Source organism: Choloepus didactylus, chromosome 7 (genome assembly GCF_015220235.1).
Source record: "Choloepus didactylus isolate mChoDid1 chromosome 7, mChoDid1.pri, whole genome shotgun sequence".
Classification (NCBI taxonomy): Eukaryota; Metazoa; Chordata; class Mammalia; order Pilosa; family Megalonychidae; genus Choloepus; species Choloepus didactylus.
In genome coordinates this window covers 27,605,563-27,621,469 of record NC_051313.1, presented here as the reverse complement: position 1 = coordinate 27,621,469, position 15,907 = coordinate 27,605,563, and the positions used below count along the sequence as shown (strand labels likewise).

General features: G+C 39.5%; 1 protein-coding gene and 1 long non-coding RNA gene across 2 annotated transcripts in view; one reads left to right on the top strand and one right to left on the bottom strand.

Annotated features, from left to right (window-relative positions):
* The window catches only part of LOC119540391, an 18,763-nt gene extending 14,195 nt beyond the window's left edge, over positions 1-4,568 (bottom strand). Inside the window, exon 1 of the long non-coding RNA XR_005218084.1 lies at positions 4,527-4,568. This is a non-coding gene — a long non-coding RNA (uncharacterized LOC119540391). The remainder of the gene's footprint in view (positions 1-4,526) is intronic.
* GJA1 (gap junction protein alpha 1) lies at positions 3,567-15,907 on the top strand. Its single transcript, XM_037844531.1, has 2 exons — positions 3,567-3,761; positions 12,994-15,907. Exon 2 carries the CDS (start codon positions 13,010-13,012, stop codon positions 14,156-14,158), a length of 1,149 nt encoding a protein of 382 aa, XP_037700459.1. The 5' UTR covers positions 3,567-3,761; positions 12,994-13,009; the 3' UTR covers positions 14,159-15,907.

Sequence of the window (15,907 nt, the reverse complement as noted above, 5' to 3'; positions counted from 1 at the left end):
CTTCAAATCCTAGTTTCCTGCTGTCCATACTCTCCACCTCAAAACTTATTTTTCTTTGTAGTCTGCATTCACTCTTGTATTAAAGAATAACTGTCTTTTCTTCAAAGCTAATGACTCCCCCAATAGCCAGATGATTTTTCTCTTATAAATAAACCCATGTGTAGTCATTTTAAATGTCCTTTCCCTTACACTCCCTCATCTCTTTACTTGCCCTTTCCTTTGCCTGCATGAAATGGGGAAATCCCCTAAAGCGAGGTGCTCTATCTTCTGACTCACCTTCCACATCCCATGTCTTAGTAATCTCATCTGTATGTGACTTCAACTATTGATTCGTTGCGTATAACCCCAAATTTTATAAAATTTTAACCTGAACTCTATAGCCCACATTTTAAACCATCAGTCAGCTCTCTCTAGACAGATGTTTCAGTCAATACCAAAATATTCTAAATTGAACTCATGATATATGTTTCTGTAAATCAGTTCCTCCCCCTAACTTCCTTATTTTTGTGTTAGTATCATCTGTATCTCCACAGTCAAAACTCCAAAATCAGTTTCTACAGCAATTCTCCCTTGTCCTCCCCATTTAATTCTAGCCCTCTAATTCCATTCCCGTGTTCCTTTCCTTTCTTCCTGCTAACACCCTAGTTCAGGTTCTTATAATTAATTCTTCTACCACTGCAGCATCCTCCTAACTAGCCTCTAATCTACGACCACCAGTTCTTTTTAAATGTTTGTGCAACTCATTGAAGTGAGAGTAATCCACCAGTTTGTGTGGGATAAGCCATTAATGTACTTACAAATTAATCCATTCATTTCTTAAAATTCCAGAATGCAGTATTTTGAAAAAAAAGGATAAAAATCCAAAACAATTGATTCTTACACTAAGAAGTGCTTCTCAGAATTCTGAAAAATAGTCTACTCTTCAAACTGTGCCCAAAACTGGCATTTCTCAATGCCCAGAGAAACATGGATAACATAGCCTCTAAGGCCTGGCCTATGGAGGGGACTGAAGACATCCTGCAGATGATGGGAACCAGAAATGACCATCCATTCCTTGAAGAGCAGTGTTTCCTGACTAACAATCATAGTGCATCTATTTCTTCTACACCTAGATAAGGCCAGGCAATAAGAGAAGATCCGATACTGGGAAAGGCAGTGTTTATGTGAATGAAATGGCATTACCATTTCTGGGAATGTGAGAAAAAAAGAATACATATTTTTAAATCTATGCCACAGTTTTTGCAAAACTTCCCCATGAAGACAAGCAAGCCCTAAGGTCAGATAAATGGGATGAAAAAAATTTAATTATATTCTTGGAGAAAATAAAAGTCATCAGCATTGCTAGAGGAGTTGGTAAAACGGAAAGGCTTTGGAGAGGCTTCTAGGTGTAGAAGAGAAAACGTTCCAACAGGGAGAGCATTTACAGTAACCCAGCCCCACCCCAGTACACTATTTCTCACAGGATCACATTTTGGAGCCATTATTCTAAAAGAAGGGAAGATCATAGAGAAAGTCTTCATCTTCTAAGAGTGATCATGGGAAAATCATTTTAGAAACAGAAGACATAGTATATTCCATACGTTAAGGGAACTAATTATTTAATTAGTGGTCCATGCTATGACAACGAAAGTCTTGGGCTCAGAAAGTGCTTCAAGAGCTATCTGCAGATAATTTAATTTGGTATAAAGAAATTTCTTAGTACTCTTTCCAACTGGTATATAGTGATAGGTTAAAAAGAAAAAAGCAGCAGAATACTTACAACAATATCCTTTACTGACCAACAAAACATAATTCAAAATGAGCAGTTTTTGCTTTAAAGGTCTATTATACAATAGCAAATCACAAGTTTTTTTCATACAATTAATTCTGAATAAGAAGTTAGAAATCTGTTTAATAAAAGGGGTAATTTCAGTAATAACTGTACTTGATACATAATTTTACAAAAGTAAATCAAATCTTTATGTAAATTAAATGAAGCATAGGCTACTCTTTTTTTAAAAGGGGTAGAACCAGCTTTTCTTATAATGAAAAGAATAATCACATTTTAATGAATGTGTTCTGAATCCAATGAATAATTTTTAGTTGGTACAAAACAGACTCTTTTGAAGGAAAGGACAATATAAACACAAAACCAATGACATTTATGGGTTGCTGAGCTTGAAGATTTGAAAGTCAGACTACAGTTTTCTATTCCTATAACACCTTTTTTTGTCTTCCTTCACTTGAAGAAAAATGTAACCTTGGAAATAGTACAGCCAGCAAAGGAGGAAGCAAAATTATGACTTAAAACTGAAATTTCAGAAGACGTTTCATTAGTCATTTCAGTGAAAGTGTATTTGGTGAAAGATGTCTACCAGGAAATATTTGAGATCTTTCTTTTCTCTGTTATTTGTATCAGTAAGAAAAGGGTTAGGAAAATGAAGGCTGGATGAGTTGCTTTGTTTCCAGCAAATAATTGCCAAGAGATTTTCCTGCCCAAACTCAGGAGCGTCACTGAAGTCTGTTTACAGGGAATTGTCCTACCTCAGCCCTCTGAGGTGGCATGTGGGGAGCCCTCCAGCAGCTGCCCAATCTACACAAGAGGCCACATGTCTCAGGCCAATAAACCCTAATGCAGAGTCCTGGAGAGAGACAGCAGGGAGCGATGGAGAAGCACATAACAATGACACAGCTCTACTGGGTTTAGAGGGGGAGTTGCTCTCAGGGAAGATCCTGCTTTGGGACCCACTTAAGGCCAATTTAATATAATAGGCACTTTCAGCCTGTATTCAATAAAAAGATCTTGACATTTCACTGCAGCATATTTGGTTGTTAATGTGTTGCCATGTATGGGCCTGAGATCATCCTGTAAAATTTTAATTCCCTGGAGATCTTACAGAAACCAGATATCAAGAATTCACAGTCAAACAAAGCTGATTTTATATAATATGTATATAATCGTTTTGCTAAAATGAAGGAAAGAGTAAAAATTCAAAGCAGTCAAGGGGCTGAAAGGTACATTGGGATGGATATTCAGCCACATGTGTCCTTTTTTGAGAGGTCTCTCTCTCATCCTCACCATTTCTTTTGTTAACTGTCTCCGTTTAAACTAAGGGGAAAAGAATTAAACCTTTCAGAGAATTCAGTCACACCCACCTCTAACTTCACACACCTTGCCCAAGATGAAACTATTTTACCCTGGCTATATCCTTTTCCACCATTTTTATACACTAAAATATTTTCCTTTTATTTAAGAAAAGGTAATACTATTATAAAACAGTTTTTAAATTTTTCTCTGGACTTTCGGTGAAACAAAGACCAAAACCCAGTCATTGCCCTCTGGAAACAAACTCCACGCAGCGGCAGTCACGTCTCCAATGCCACTTTTTTTTTTCTTGTCAGCAAATTTAAACCACAACTTTATCTGTCCTGGCTACTCCTCTAGCCTCTTCTCCGCCACCCTTCCAAGCTCTCCAGCGTCCTCTCCACTCTCCTCCCCGCCTTTCCTTTTTCCCTCCCCTTTCTTCTAGCCCCTCCTCTTGCTTGAGTCAGTGGCTTGAAACTTTTAAAAGCTCTGCGCTCCAACTTAGAAAAACGCTTTTACGAGGTATCAGCACTTTTCTTTCATTAGGGGGAAGGAGTGAGGAAAGTACCAAACAGCAGCAGACTTTTAAACTTTAAATAGACAGGTCTGAGTGCCTGAACTTAATTTTTCATTTTACTTCATCCTCCAAGGAATTCAATCACTTGGCGTGCCTACTTCACTTCTTTTAAGCAAAAGAGTAAGTTTTTAAACACTTGACCTATTAGTTTCTTTTTCTAGAAGTAAACTTTTCTAAAGTTTTTAAGTGTGTTAAAGTGTAACTTCGATTTATGATACTGTAAATGGAATGAACTTAGAAAATGTTTCTGGAGTTTTAAAGTAAAAATTGAGTGTTTATTTTGACTGTTTAAAAAGTTTCTATTAATGATGCAACAGGTAAAATAAGGTCCATACTTTTCGGATTAGAATAAAACGCTAGTTTAATGGATATTTGGTTCTTCATTTAAGAGTATTTTTTTTTAGATTATAACTTTACTTTTTTTGTACTCAGTAGTCTAGGTGTGTAGTCACTTGTTTGGGGGTGGGTCTAAGACTTGACTGACAGCATCTCTAAAAATCAAAGTGCAAATTTGCTTTCGTGTGCTTCCTATAGAATTGTAGACTTTGTGGGTTTTCGTATGGAAATCTTCATTGATGTTCAGTAGCCTTGCAAAGCAAACCTCTTGACAAAGTGCTTTGTTAAAAACATTTTTGCACCCGAGTATCCTGCATTGACTTTCCACATGGTCTGTTCCTACAATTTCTTCCCATTAAACAAAAGGTGTAATATTCAGAGTTGTAATATTAAGCTTTAAAAAAAAAAAAAAAAAAAAAAAAACAAGAGTGTACAGTTACTTTGTGTTAGCAACCACTATGGAAAGCTTTGCGACCCTCGGGGAGAGGAAGCTTTTTCTCTCGACCACGCTGGCAATTGAGGAGATGGAAGTATGTGGTGGTTACTTACAGAGCATTGGAGAACAGACGGTTAGAAAACAGTGTATGTCTGGGTGCGTTTCCAGAAACGTCTCCTAAAACAGGGAGCTCCTAGAAAGAATAGGAAAACAGAATTTCTTAAGTAGCGCCTTGGAGCGAGCTGAACCTTCCCCTTTCTTCCGCCCGCCGGAACCTGTAACTGCTTTCAGAGCTCTGGGCAACTTCTTACGAGTCGGAGCTGCCAGAGTGCTTGCACGTAGACAAAGGTTACACTGATTTGTTGTCTAAAGGATTCAATTTCCTAAATGCTCTTATTGGTAAATCACATTCTGTTAGCCATAAATGCAACCAAACATTTCCTGCCCGGTAAGGACTTTTTCTGTTCTGTCTTGATCCACAGACTAAAGTAATTAGTTTAAATTCTTGGCGTGACCCTGCAGTTTGAAGTTTTTGCACCCGAGTATCCTGCAAAGCAATTAAAAATGAAACCTTTGCCGAGGCCGGAGGCCTGGGGCTGGCGGGTGCGGGGCGCCTCCTGCCATCTTAGCATCCGCCCGCTTTGCCCTGCTCTGCGCTACCCAAGCCTGTGGGGTTTTGAGACGTTTGCAGAGATGTTCCCTTCAAATCCTTACAAGTGAAACCGAGCACAGATCCCAGTTCTGACGCCGAAAAGGAAGCAGGGTGGGAGGGAGGGAGGGAGGGGAGGAGGTGGGCTTCGAGCCAAATAGTAAGAGAGGAGCAAGTGACTAATTAAATTCGTCAATCTAATTACCCACCCCTCTCCCTCCACCCCCACCCGCGCTGTTTTGTGTGTGTGTGTGTGTGTGTGTGTTTTACTTTAAACTTGCTGAATCCTGTGATATAAACGTTGGTAAAGAAACGTAAATACCTTGGGAACTGTCTTGTATAAATTGCACTTGTTAACTCTTCTGGAAGTTCTCGAAACTTCCCAGGAGTGAAGCTGGGGGTGGGAAGAGAGTGGGGGGGGGCGGGGATGGGGAGCGGGCGGTGCGCTCCTTAATGAAACAAAGCCGGAGACAATGACGCGTCTAAAAGCAAATCAGTGTTTGGTTGAGAATTCGGAAACACAAATCTTGGATTCCAGGCAGCAGCATTTCGGCCATACTCTCATCTTAGTTATCTGTCAAATATTTGCCTAGCATCTCTGATAAAGTTGTCGATAAGCTCTTCTTGACCAACAAAATCATAATCCATCCTCACCCTAAGGCGTGCCTCTCTTTTTCTATCTAGAAATACAAAGTGGGATGGGAGTGGGAAGAGAACCATAAAATGTGCAAATAGCTAGGCTCTAGATGGGCTTGTGTTCAATTTCTTTTGCTCTCCGAACCAAGACAGTGATGAGAGATGCTGAATCCCACCTTTGGAAAACTGGGGACATTTAAACCCAGTCTGAAGTGTTCCGTGGCAATTTAGAGAATGGATTTTAAAATCTCCATTTCTTTAGGATAGGCCGAATTGGCTGAAAATCATACCAAGGGCAAGAGGCAAATTCTGTCCGGGCAATGTGTTGAATTCTAGATTCCTAAACCAACAGGTTCTCCAGATGCGTGGATACATTAATACTTCTCAAAGTCATGGTTTAGTTGCTGTCCTGTGCCTGGAAAATGCAATGGTAGCCTTTTGCTTCTACTTGCTGCACTGTTAAGCATATTCTGCATTTTTCTGTTCTTGTTTGAAGTTTTTTACCGCAGGTGGGATTTCTTTAATGCTGACTGTCCAAGGGGAATCATGGGTTCCAAGACACTGGTAGCAATCATCTTAAAAGGGTGTATTCTCAGCTATTCGGAATGTTTTGTTATTTAGATGTTTCCAATTCCTTCATAGAGAAGAAGGGAGCATTCATACAGTGCATTCCTTTCCATTTCTTTTATGATATCCAGAGGTGGAACTTGGAATGAGCCTCCTAGGCTTTACGTATGCTACCCTGAGGGAAGGAACGATAGGAGGTCATCAGTGATTAATAGTTTGTACCGGCCTTTCCTGTTGCTCCGACTTCCCTTCAAAGATCTCCGTTGTTTGCAGACTGTCTGAGCTTATTCACACCCGCTCTAGTTCACCTCTGTGGAGACAAGTAAATACCTAGCGGTTTTTGATTAATGCCAATATTCAATATGGATAATCAAGTTGAGAAAAAACAAATCCCCAAAGCTCCTGTGGGAGGTTAATTTTTTTTTTTTTTTAATTCTTGGGATAACTGCCTAAATTCTCTGCTTTGCCTAACTCTCTTAAACTCACCATGTTGGCTATGTTTGTACAGCCCATCTTTTGCCAAAATTCACTGACTAAAAGCATGCTGTTCTTTTCATATATCAGTGGCTTTATAAGATTCCGTGATTTTCATATCCAAAGCTTTCTAAATAATCTCTAGAAAAACGTGTTTTTATGGAGTACTTAAGATTCGCATGATATGGAAAACGCAGTATCCCTTTTGTTTAGTGATTTCTGTGGGCCAGATATATTTTATGGGAGATTTGGGGGAATCGCCTCCAAATAGAAACCACAGACAAGCAGACATTCTTCATGGGCTTTTCTTCCTATCAGATGATAAAGGGTGAATTCTTCCTTTCCTTAAACCTGTTATCAGACTGTGAAAAAAGCGATATTTTACTCATTGAACAATCATCTTGAAAACTAACTTTGGTCACTGTTGGGAACATGTTAATCATTTCTTAGATGCTATTTTGCTAAAGAAAAGATGCCAAAATTAGAAAATAAATGAGCTATATATAAAGATCTTTTGAAGATTAACAGCTAACTTTATTTAGCTCTTTCTAAGAGTTTCATATGCATGAGTTACCTCATTCAGTGCTCATTGAAGAATGTTTTTCATCAATACTGAGGAGAGTCCTAAGGGTGATGTTTCTGTGATGACAAAGTAACCAGTCTGTTCAATAAAAATAGTCCATTGCTGCGTGGTATGTGAATATATCTCAATAAAATGAAGATTAAAAAAAAAAAAAAAACAGAAAGTGAAAAAAAAAAAAATAGTCCATTGGAGGTGGGAAGGGGGAACCAGGAACTGATGGAAATAGTTTTATTTTATTTTTTTTAAATCCATCAGATCACCTTTGAACAAAATGGCTTTAACCTGCAGCTTCTTACTACTGTAGAGGTTCTTGGGGTTTTCTTCCAGCACCTCTAAAGTGTTAGTGGGTCTGTTCAGTAATAGCTGTTGAACTAGGAAGGCAGTTGCCTCTTATAGGTAGAGATCATCCGCCTTTGGATGGAGTTGCCCCCATCCCATCTCATTATTCAGTGGTGACTGGTATAGACTTTGAAGAGGGTAAACGAAGGCCAAATACCTGCAGAAATGTAATGGTGCCATTCTTTACAAAGTAATCAGGAAACCAGAGGCAGAATTTTAAGTAGAGTAGCTATTGACATGAATATATTTCATGTACTACCACAGAATTAAGCTAATTATCTAGGCAGAAGGAAACAAAGGTTGAGTATTACCTGAACTGGATTAGGGAATATTTCCCAGGGTATCTGATTTGAATCACTTACCTGCCCACTTAGACTCAGGCTATCTGGAGATGTTATATTAACGGGGTTAATATTGGCAGCTCTTCCCTTCAGAGCCTCAACCTTGCCAATCTTGGTTCATAAATTCAAGAAACTCTTTAATAAGAGCTCTTTTTGTCAGTTCGGTTATACTGCCTGCGTAAGAGTCATTTGAAGCATGATGTTTACACAGATAGGTTTCAGCTTTTGTCACTTGAAAATTTAAGTCAAGGCAATATGAAATACTCAACAGTACTAATTTTTATTGCAGAAGTCCCCTTTTCAGCTAATTTGAAACTTTAGAAGTTTGAAATTGTAAGAATGAATGAATATTATAGCATGAATTTTCACTACAATTAAGAGAATCCCAAGAATAGTTAAAAAACAGGTAAAATCTGGTCCTTCCCCGCTCCCCCCCTGCACATTATGTTTTTCATGCAGGCAAAGTTTTATTCATTCATCATATTTATTGGGCAACTTTTATTCTTTTCAGCAGTACACAACAAACTCCTCTATGGAGCTTATATTCTAGATGAGGAAGGCAGGTAGTAAGAAATCCTGCTTGTGAAGGGAGACAAACAGTAAAAAGTAAAACAGAGAAAAGGCGGGTAGGAAGGGACGTGCCTGGGGAGGAGAACTGCTGTTTCGTGCTTGGTGATCAGGAAAGTTTACTGATGAGGTGAGAGCTGAGCAAAGACCTCAAGGAAGTGAGAAAGTAAGCCACATGGATAGAGCCGAGATATAGGAGAGGGCCTTAGTTTTCATTAGCTTTCTTAGGTTGACACTTTCCTTTTAGAGGAAAAGACCAGGCTAGTGAACTGAAGTCTGAAGAGGTGATGCTGGTTGAGACCCTGCTAAGAGCAGGGATCATGGTGAGAATCAGTCACACAGTCTGGTTATATTTTGAAGATAGAGACTATAGTATTTACTGATGAACTGGATGTGAGTTATGTTGAAAATACACATGCATGGCCTTTCCCCCAAGAAATTCATTACATAATTTGATCTGCAACTTCCATAGACATTTCCTTATACATTTTTAGACCCATGATTTTATTCTCAAATATTAATGACCCTTATTTCCTTCCTTAAGTGTTTGCTTTCAATCACAAAAAAATGATAGATATCAAATCTCACTTTAGTTTCAGTAAGCTATTATTTACCTTTATTTCTTTCAGTTCCACTCTTTATAGTTGTGACTTCTTGGGAGAATCGTTCAAATTGAAAGTAAAACACTTTCTTATTCTCCTACTAAGTGTTGGCACACAAATTATACGGAGAGGCTTGACTGCGTCTTTGGCGTGGTGATTTTTTTAAGGCCCTGGCAAAAGGACAGTCAAAAGTAATGTCTAATCGACACTTTATTTTCAGGAAGTTTCAGGGAGCAGCAGAAGTGTAGGTGAAGGGGCTGTGGAGCCAAGGATGAGCTCAGCTTCCAGATGCCCGGAGAGCAGATGCTCCCGTACTGGTTCCTTGACCTTTTTTGGACACTTTGTCCCTTTTTGCTCTCCTGCCATTTCCCCACTCCTAAATATTTGTAACAAGAAAGCTCCGAAAATGCCAGTAAATTTTCATTTGTCTGCTTCTCCAGATCCTTACTTCAGAATCACCTGGGGCATTTGTTTAAAAAAGAAAAAAAAAATTCCTTTCCCAGGACCCACTTGCAGAAATTCAGATTTATCTGGGCTGGTAAGGGCCAGGAACCTGAGTTTTAAAATTTTTATAAATGCTGAGTGATTGTGATGCAGCTCAGGAACCACTGGGAAGCGACAGGAGAGTCATCAGACAGGTCATACACAGGTGTTCATGGCTTTTGCTCTTTAGTCCAAGGGTCCATAAAGAGCATTGTAACACAGAACACAGGGGGTGCAAGAAGGATGCTCAGAGGCTGTTGAGCCTCTGCTCCCAGCAAGAAAGTTGCAAAGCCTGTTTACCTAGACCTTGGTCTACATGTAGAATTCCAACTCAGGAACCTAGAGGTGAAGGCAGGAATTATTAGGTGATACACTTACAGCCACCTTAGCCTTCTCATGTACCAAATATGGAATATACCTGTCTCCTCCAGAGACTGGTAAGGCAAAATCTGTAAATTAATGCCAATAATTCTTTATACATATAATATGCCCTTTCCTTGTAAAAGGAAATTAATTTTTCAACTAAGTCTTCTTGGAAAAATGAAGATATTAGCAGGGGTGTGAGACATCCTGTTGGTAGAACTTTTGATTCATGACTGAGTGAACAACTACCCAAAAAAGGTGATTAATTTTGTTACCACTTTTTGAGTTCTAAGCATTCTGAGCCATCACATTAAACATTATCTGATGGTCTCTATGATAGTGATGCTGGCAGGTGTCTATATGTTATAAGATTATAAGTGTCCAGTTGAATAATTCATGTCTTGTTCAGATGGAAGTTAACTTATTAATGCAAATGACAACTGCGTGGGTAGTTAGAGAAAAGACAGCTTTGCAATTAAATTGCCACTGTATTGGTACATTGAGAACTGCACAGTGACCCAGTTCACATACTATGGAACTATGGTGTATTTTTGTGGAATCTCAGAATTTTGTTTTCCATAGGATGTAAAGAAATTTAGTAATCAGTTGCCAAAAAGCATTTACACAATCATATTTTACTGAATAATGATGAAACACTGACTAAAATGGTAGCTTCTCTGTCCAGTCTTACTTCTGCACATGCCAAGTCTGCCCTGAGCTGTCGTTGGAGGGATGTGTTGAGATGTCTGCAAGCAGTTTATCATTTTATACTTAATTTACTTGGTTGTTTTTGTTGCTTATTTTTCCCCCTACAATTGGAGTATCTTTGAGCAAAAGCAGATGACACTGTCAAAATATTGTAATTCTCTACAAACAGAATTAGGGCCAATTTACACATCATCACATAGAAACTGTCTATGCATAGAGCTCCACAAATGCTGTTATGTTTGCTTGGCCCTCGTGGACAATGCTTGTTCATTCCAGGTCTAGTAGTTTTTGCTAAATTTTAGTTTTTTCCCCTTACACATTCTCCTACCATCAAACTGTCCACCAAAGCTAAATTACTGCCTCTCACTTCAGTTCTTCCCTTGGCTCTTTAATTCTCTTCATCAAACCTACAAGCCTTTGTTCTTATTTGACCTCTTCTTTTCATACATTGATTTCATTGTCTGCCTTGTCACCTTCAGACTCTAAAATGGCCCTTCCTAAAGAAGACTCCACTTTTACGACCGCTGAGAGAGCTTTATTCCCATGACCTGCCCAGCTAGTCTGCTAATTTAGATAACCAGGGCATTCCTTAGTTTTATGTATCAGCTATCTCTTCTTTGTTCCATCCAGGAAATCCCAGGCCAGATTTCCACTTCATTTTCTCATGGCCTCTCTATAGCTAGAAATGTAATGTTACCTGGTGGGGGAGAAGAATCTCTGGACTTCATTTACTTCCCACGAAGAAAATCCTGCACATAGTTGAACTTGCCACGAGAATCTCCTTTAGATTCAGATTGTGAACATGTTTCTGAGAAACCCGCATAATCCTACTTTTAGTTACACTATTTGAAATTCATGACTAAGCTCCTGGAAAGTCTGTGCTTTGCTTGTTTTTAATTATTAAATAATCTTTGACTACTTCATCCTTTTCTAAACCCTCCAATTACTACTTTCTGCTGAAAATTAGCTTATGTTCTCCATGCCTGCTACATGTCATGTTATTCATTTCTCCCAGCTTCCAGCCCTGGCTAAAATTTTATATACCAAAGAATGGAAACATTTCTGGCTTTGCCCCAGTTTTACTGTTAAAATTTTAAAACCAGTGTGATAGAGTGGAAAGCCTTAGCCTGGGGCTCATGAATTCTTGAATCTTCTGGTTCTTTTGATAGCTGAATAGGTCCTATACCCTTTGGAACTCAGTTTTTTCATCAGTTATGGGAGACTATTGCCAATTAAAAGTCTAAATTGGACTAAATCAGTAGCTTTGGGGATCTCCATGAGCTCTACAGACTTAGGTCTTTTTCTCATCCCAGTAATGGGACTGTACTGGTATCAAATTTAAAGTTAAATCAAATGTACCAGCTGAGGGCCCAAAGCCCTGTAAGAGAACTTTAAAAGCATAACAATCAAAACATGAAAACCAATCATTTTGGCTGAAAAAGCACTCAAAAGTGGTCTTTTTTATTTCTCTTGCTACAATTAGTATTGAGACGTTCTGTTTCAACCTGATGTGATGTGCATACGGTTTTTGTTTTTCAAGTTAGGTTCCTGAGTAGTAATGGCACACTGTCTCAAAATGGAGTACAGTATTTTCAGTAAGACATTTTTTTCTTTGACACAAGACAGACTTAGATGGAACCACACAAGTTACTGTGTTTAAGAAGAAACAGAAGTATAAATGAGTGTCACAGAGTATGCACAAAATATACTTGATACACCAGAGGGAAACATTTCAGAGAAAAACCAGGAATAAAGTGATACTATAATAGGATCGTGGTTTGGCAACTGAGGTTTTGTGTGTGTGTGTCTGTGTGTTCGTGTGTGTTCTTGCCTCAGTTCTTAGAGCCCTACGCTTTGGATAGCACATGTCAGCACTGTGCTTAGGCATGTATCCCAGGCACAGGTTTACCAGGCAAGAACTGTCCTCATTTATTAGACAGGTAAAATAAGCACAGGCACCCAGTGCAGACAACTTCTCACATCACATGGCAAGTCAGTGGTTGAACAAGTAATACATTTTTGCAGGTTCAAATGGCAATTCACTCTTTGCTACAAGCTCCTGCTGGCTTCTAAGAGACTTACTTTATCTCAAGAAAATTGTGAGATCTCTTTGTGGAGGGAAAAATAGGGAAGAGTTGCAGTTGGTTTGTTTTTGTGTGTGTGTGATTTTTTTTAATAATATTTTGATTGTCAGCTAAAAGAGACTGTCAAGTCAACTTAATAATTTGAGTTCTGTGATCATTTAGTTGTCTTTTTGTTTCTTTTCAGACGGCACCCAGGCAACATGGGTGACTGGAGTGCCTTAGGCAAACTCCTCGACAAGGTTCAAGCCTATTCCACAGCTGGAGGGAAGGTTTGGCTCTCCGTCCTATTCATTTTCCGAATCCTGCTACTGGGGACAGCAGTCGAGTCGGCTTGGGGTGATGAGCAGTCTGCCTTTCGTTGTAACACTCAACAACCTGGTTGTGAAAACGTCTGCTATGACAAGTCTTTCCCAATCTCTCATGTGCGCTTCTGGGTCCTGCAGATCATATTTGTGTCTGTACCCACACTCTTGTACCTGGCCCATGTGTTCTATGTGATGCGAAAAGAAGAGAAACTGAACAAGAAAGAAGAGGAACTCAAAGTTGCCCAAACTGACGGTGTGAATGTGGATATGCACTTGAAGCAAATTGAAATAAAGAAATTCAAGTATGGGATTGAAGAACACGGGAAGGTGAAAATGCGAGGGGGCTTGCTGCGGACCTACATCATCAGCATCCTTTTCAAGTCCATCTTTGAGGTGGCCTTCTTGCTGATCCAGTGGTACATCTATGGATTCAGCCTGAGTGCAGTCTACACTTGCAAAAGAGCTCCCTGCCCACATCAAGTAGATTGTTTCCTCTCTCGCCCAACAGAGAAGACCATCTTCATCATCTTCATGCTGGTGGTGTCCTTGGTGTCTCTTGCACTGAATATCATCGAACTTTTCTATGTCTTCTTCAAGGGCGTTAAGGATCGGGTGAAAGGAAAAAGTGATCCTTACCACGCTACCACCGGTCCGCTGAGCCCCGCCAAGGACTGCGGCTCTCCCAAATATGCTTATTTTAATGGCTGCTCCTCCCCCACTGCTCCACTCTCGCCCATGTCTCCTCCCGGGTACAAGCTGGTTACTGGAGACAGAAACAATTCTTCCTGCCGCAATTACAATAAGCAAGCCAGTGAGCAAAACTGGGCCAATTACAGTGCAGAGCAAAATCGAATGGGGCAGGCAGGAAGCACCATCTCTAACTCCCACGCACAGCCTTTTGATTTCCCTGATGATAACCAGAATTCTAAAAAACTAGCTGCTGGACATGAACTACAGCCTCTAGCCATTGTGGACCAGCGGCCTTCCAGCAGAGCCAGCAGTCGGGCCAGTAGCAGGCCCCGACCTGATGACCTGGAGATCTAGAATACCTGCCCCAGAGCATCCAACTTCCGCTCCACAGTGGAAGGGGAGAAAAGGTGCCATAGAAAGGGCACCTTAGGTGTGAATTTTGTTCCAGTGGAGGTGGTACTCAAAAGGCCTCAGTAAGAGGCTTAGAATACACACATTAGAATACAGGGGTTCATTGGGGTTGTCTGGTATAGGCGGTGGACAGGGAGGCATTAAGGGAGGTACACGTTGCTATTTAATGTAGACGATTCAAAGAACTTAAATTCTAAATAAAGTTGCATTAGGTGATAGATGGGTAAGGGCTTCTTCTCCCCTGCACCCCTTCCCTTCCCCCCCCACCCCACTCCCACCCCCGCTAGAGTGGTTTAGGGTATATGAAAGAGTGGGTGGTAGTTGTTTTACCATGAACTGAAATAACTTGCCAGAAGAAATACTTGCTGAACCGATTTTATTTCTTTTCAACAAGAAAAAGATAAGAGGGTTGTCCTAGGTCCCTGCTAAAACATTCCATTGTTAAAGTTTGCACTTTGAAGGTAAGCTTTTCTAGGTCTGCCCCTCCAGGTGTCAGTGGACTCGTGCTACAATTTTTTTCTTGGTGTCGGCTAAATGTTCAGAGGAGGCCCACAGAAAGACTTTCCTTGCACTGGCAAATCTCAGCCAGTCCTATGTACATTCTCTTTTACATCCACTTGCATTATAGCATTACCACCACGTCCTGTCATCATTCCTCAGCTATTTACATTCATTTAATGATCTCTGTAAGCATTTTAAAAACAGTTTGGAAGTCACTTAATATTTTTTTGAGTTAGTGTCAGGGAGGCAAGCCATGCTTGGTAGTTAACAATCACTTGTAGTATATGTGTGTTTGTGTGGAAGAAGTATGTCTAATTTGTTATATTGGTACAAGCAGATGCAGTATAAACTCACAAACACAGATTAGAAATTAATGCACACACAGTGTTCAAATTTGAACCATTTTCATAGATTTTTTTGTGGTGTGGGCCAATACGGTGTTTACATTAAATGATTCCTGCTGTGCAAGTAAAGCACACTTCTTCCCCTCTTCCCCCCAAAATGAGTTTTCCCCGCGTATCCTATTGTGGATATTGATTTAGTTGATTATGGTTCTTTTTCCCTTTTTTTTTTTCTTCTTTTTTAGAATATAGCAGTGATGCTATGGCTGACGGATGATTTTTTTCTGAAATGTAATCATTGATGCTTGAATGATAGAATTTTAGTACTGTAAACAGGCTTTAGTCATTAATGTGAGAGACTTAGAAGAAATGCTTAGAGTGGACTCTTATGTGTGCCTACATGAATTTTGCAGTAACTGGCATTGGTTTTATCCTTTTCACACCTTAATCCAGAACTTGTACTCTGTTATGAGTTTGGCAATCCTTTGGAGTGGCCAGCAACTTTGATGTTTGCACTACAGTTTTATTTGGAATGCAAGAGAGGTTGAAAGAGGTCTCAGTAGTACACATGTAACTAATTTATTTGAAATATATGCTAAAGAAATTGACCATTTCTTCAAATACCATTTTTAAACTCATCACAGATGATTGGTGAAATAGTGAATATCATGCTTTTCTTCCTGAAGTCAGCAACATAAACACTTTTGTACAATGAGAAAGACTAATTTGTTTGACATTCCATGTTAAACTACTGTCGTGTTCAGCTTCATTGCATGTAATGTAGTCCATCGGATCATGTGTTCTGGAGAGTATTCTTTATTCAATAAAGTTTTAATTTAGTATAAAGATA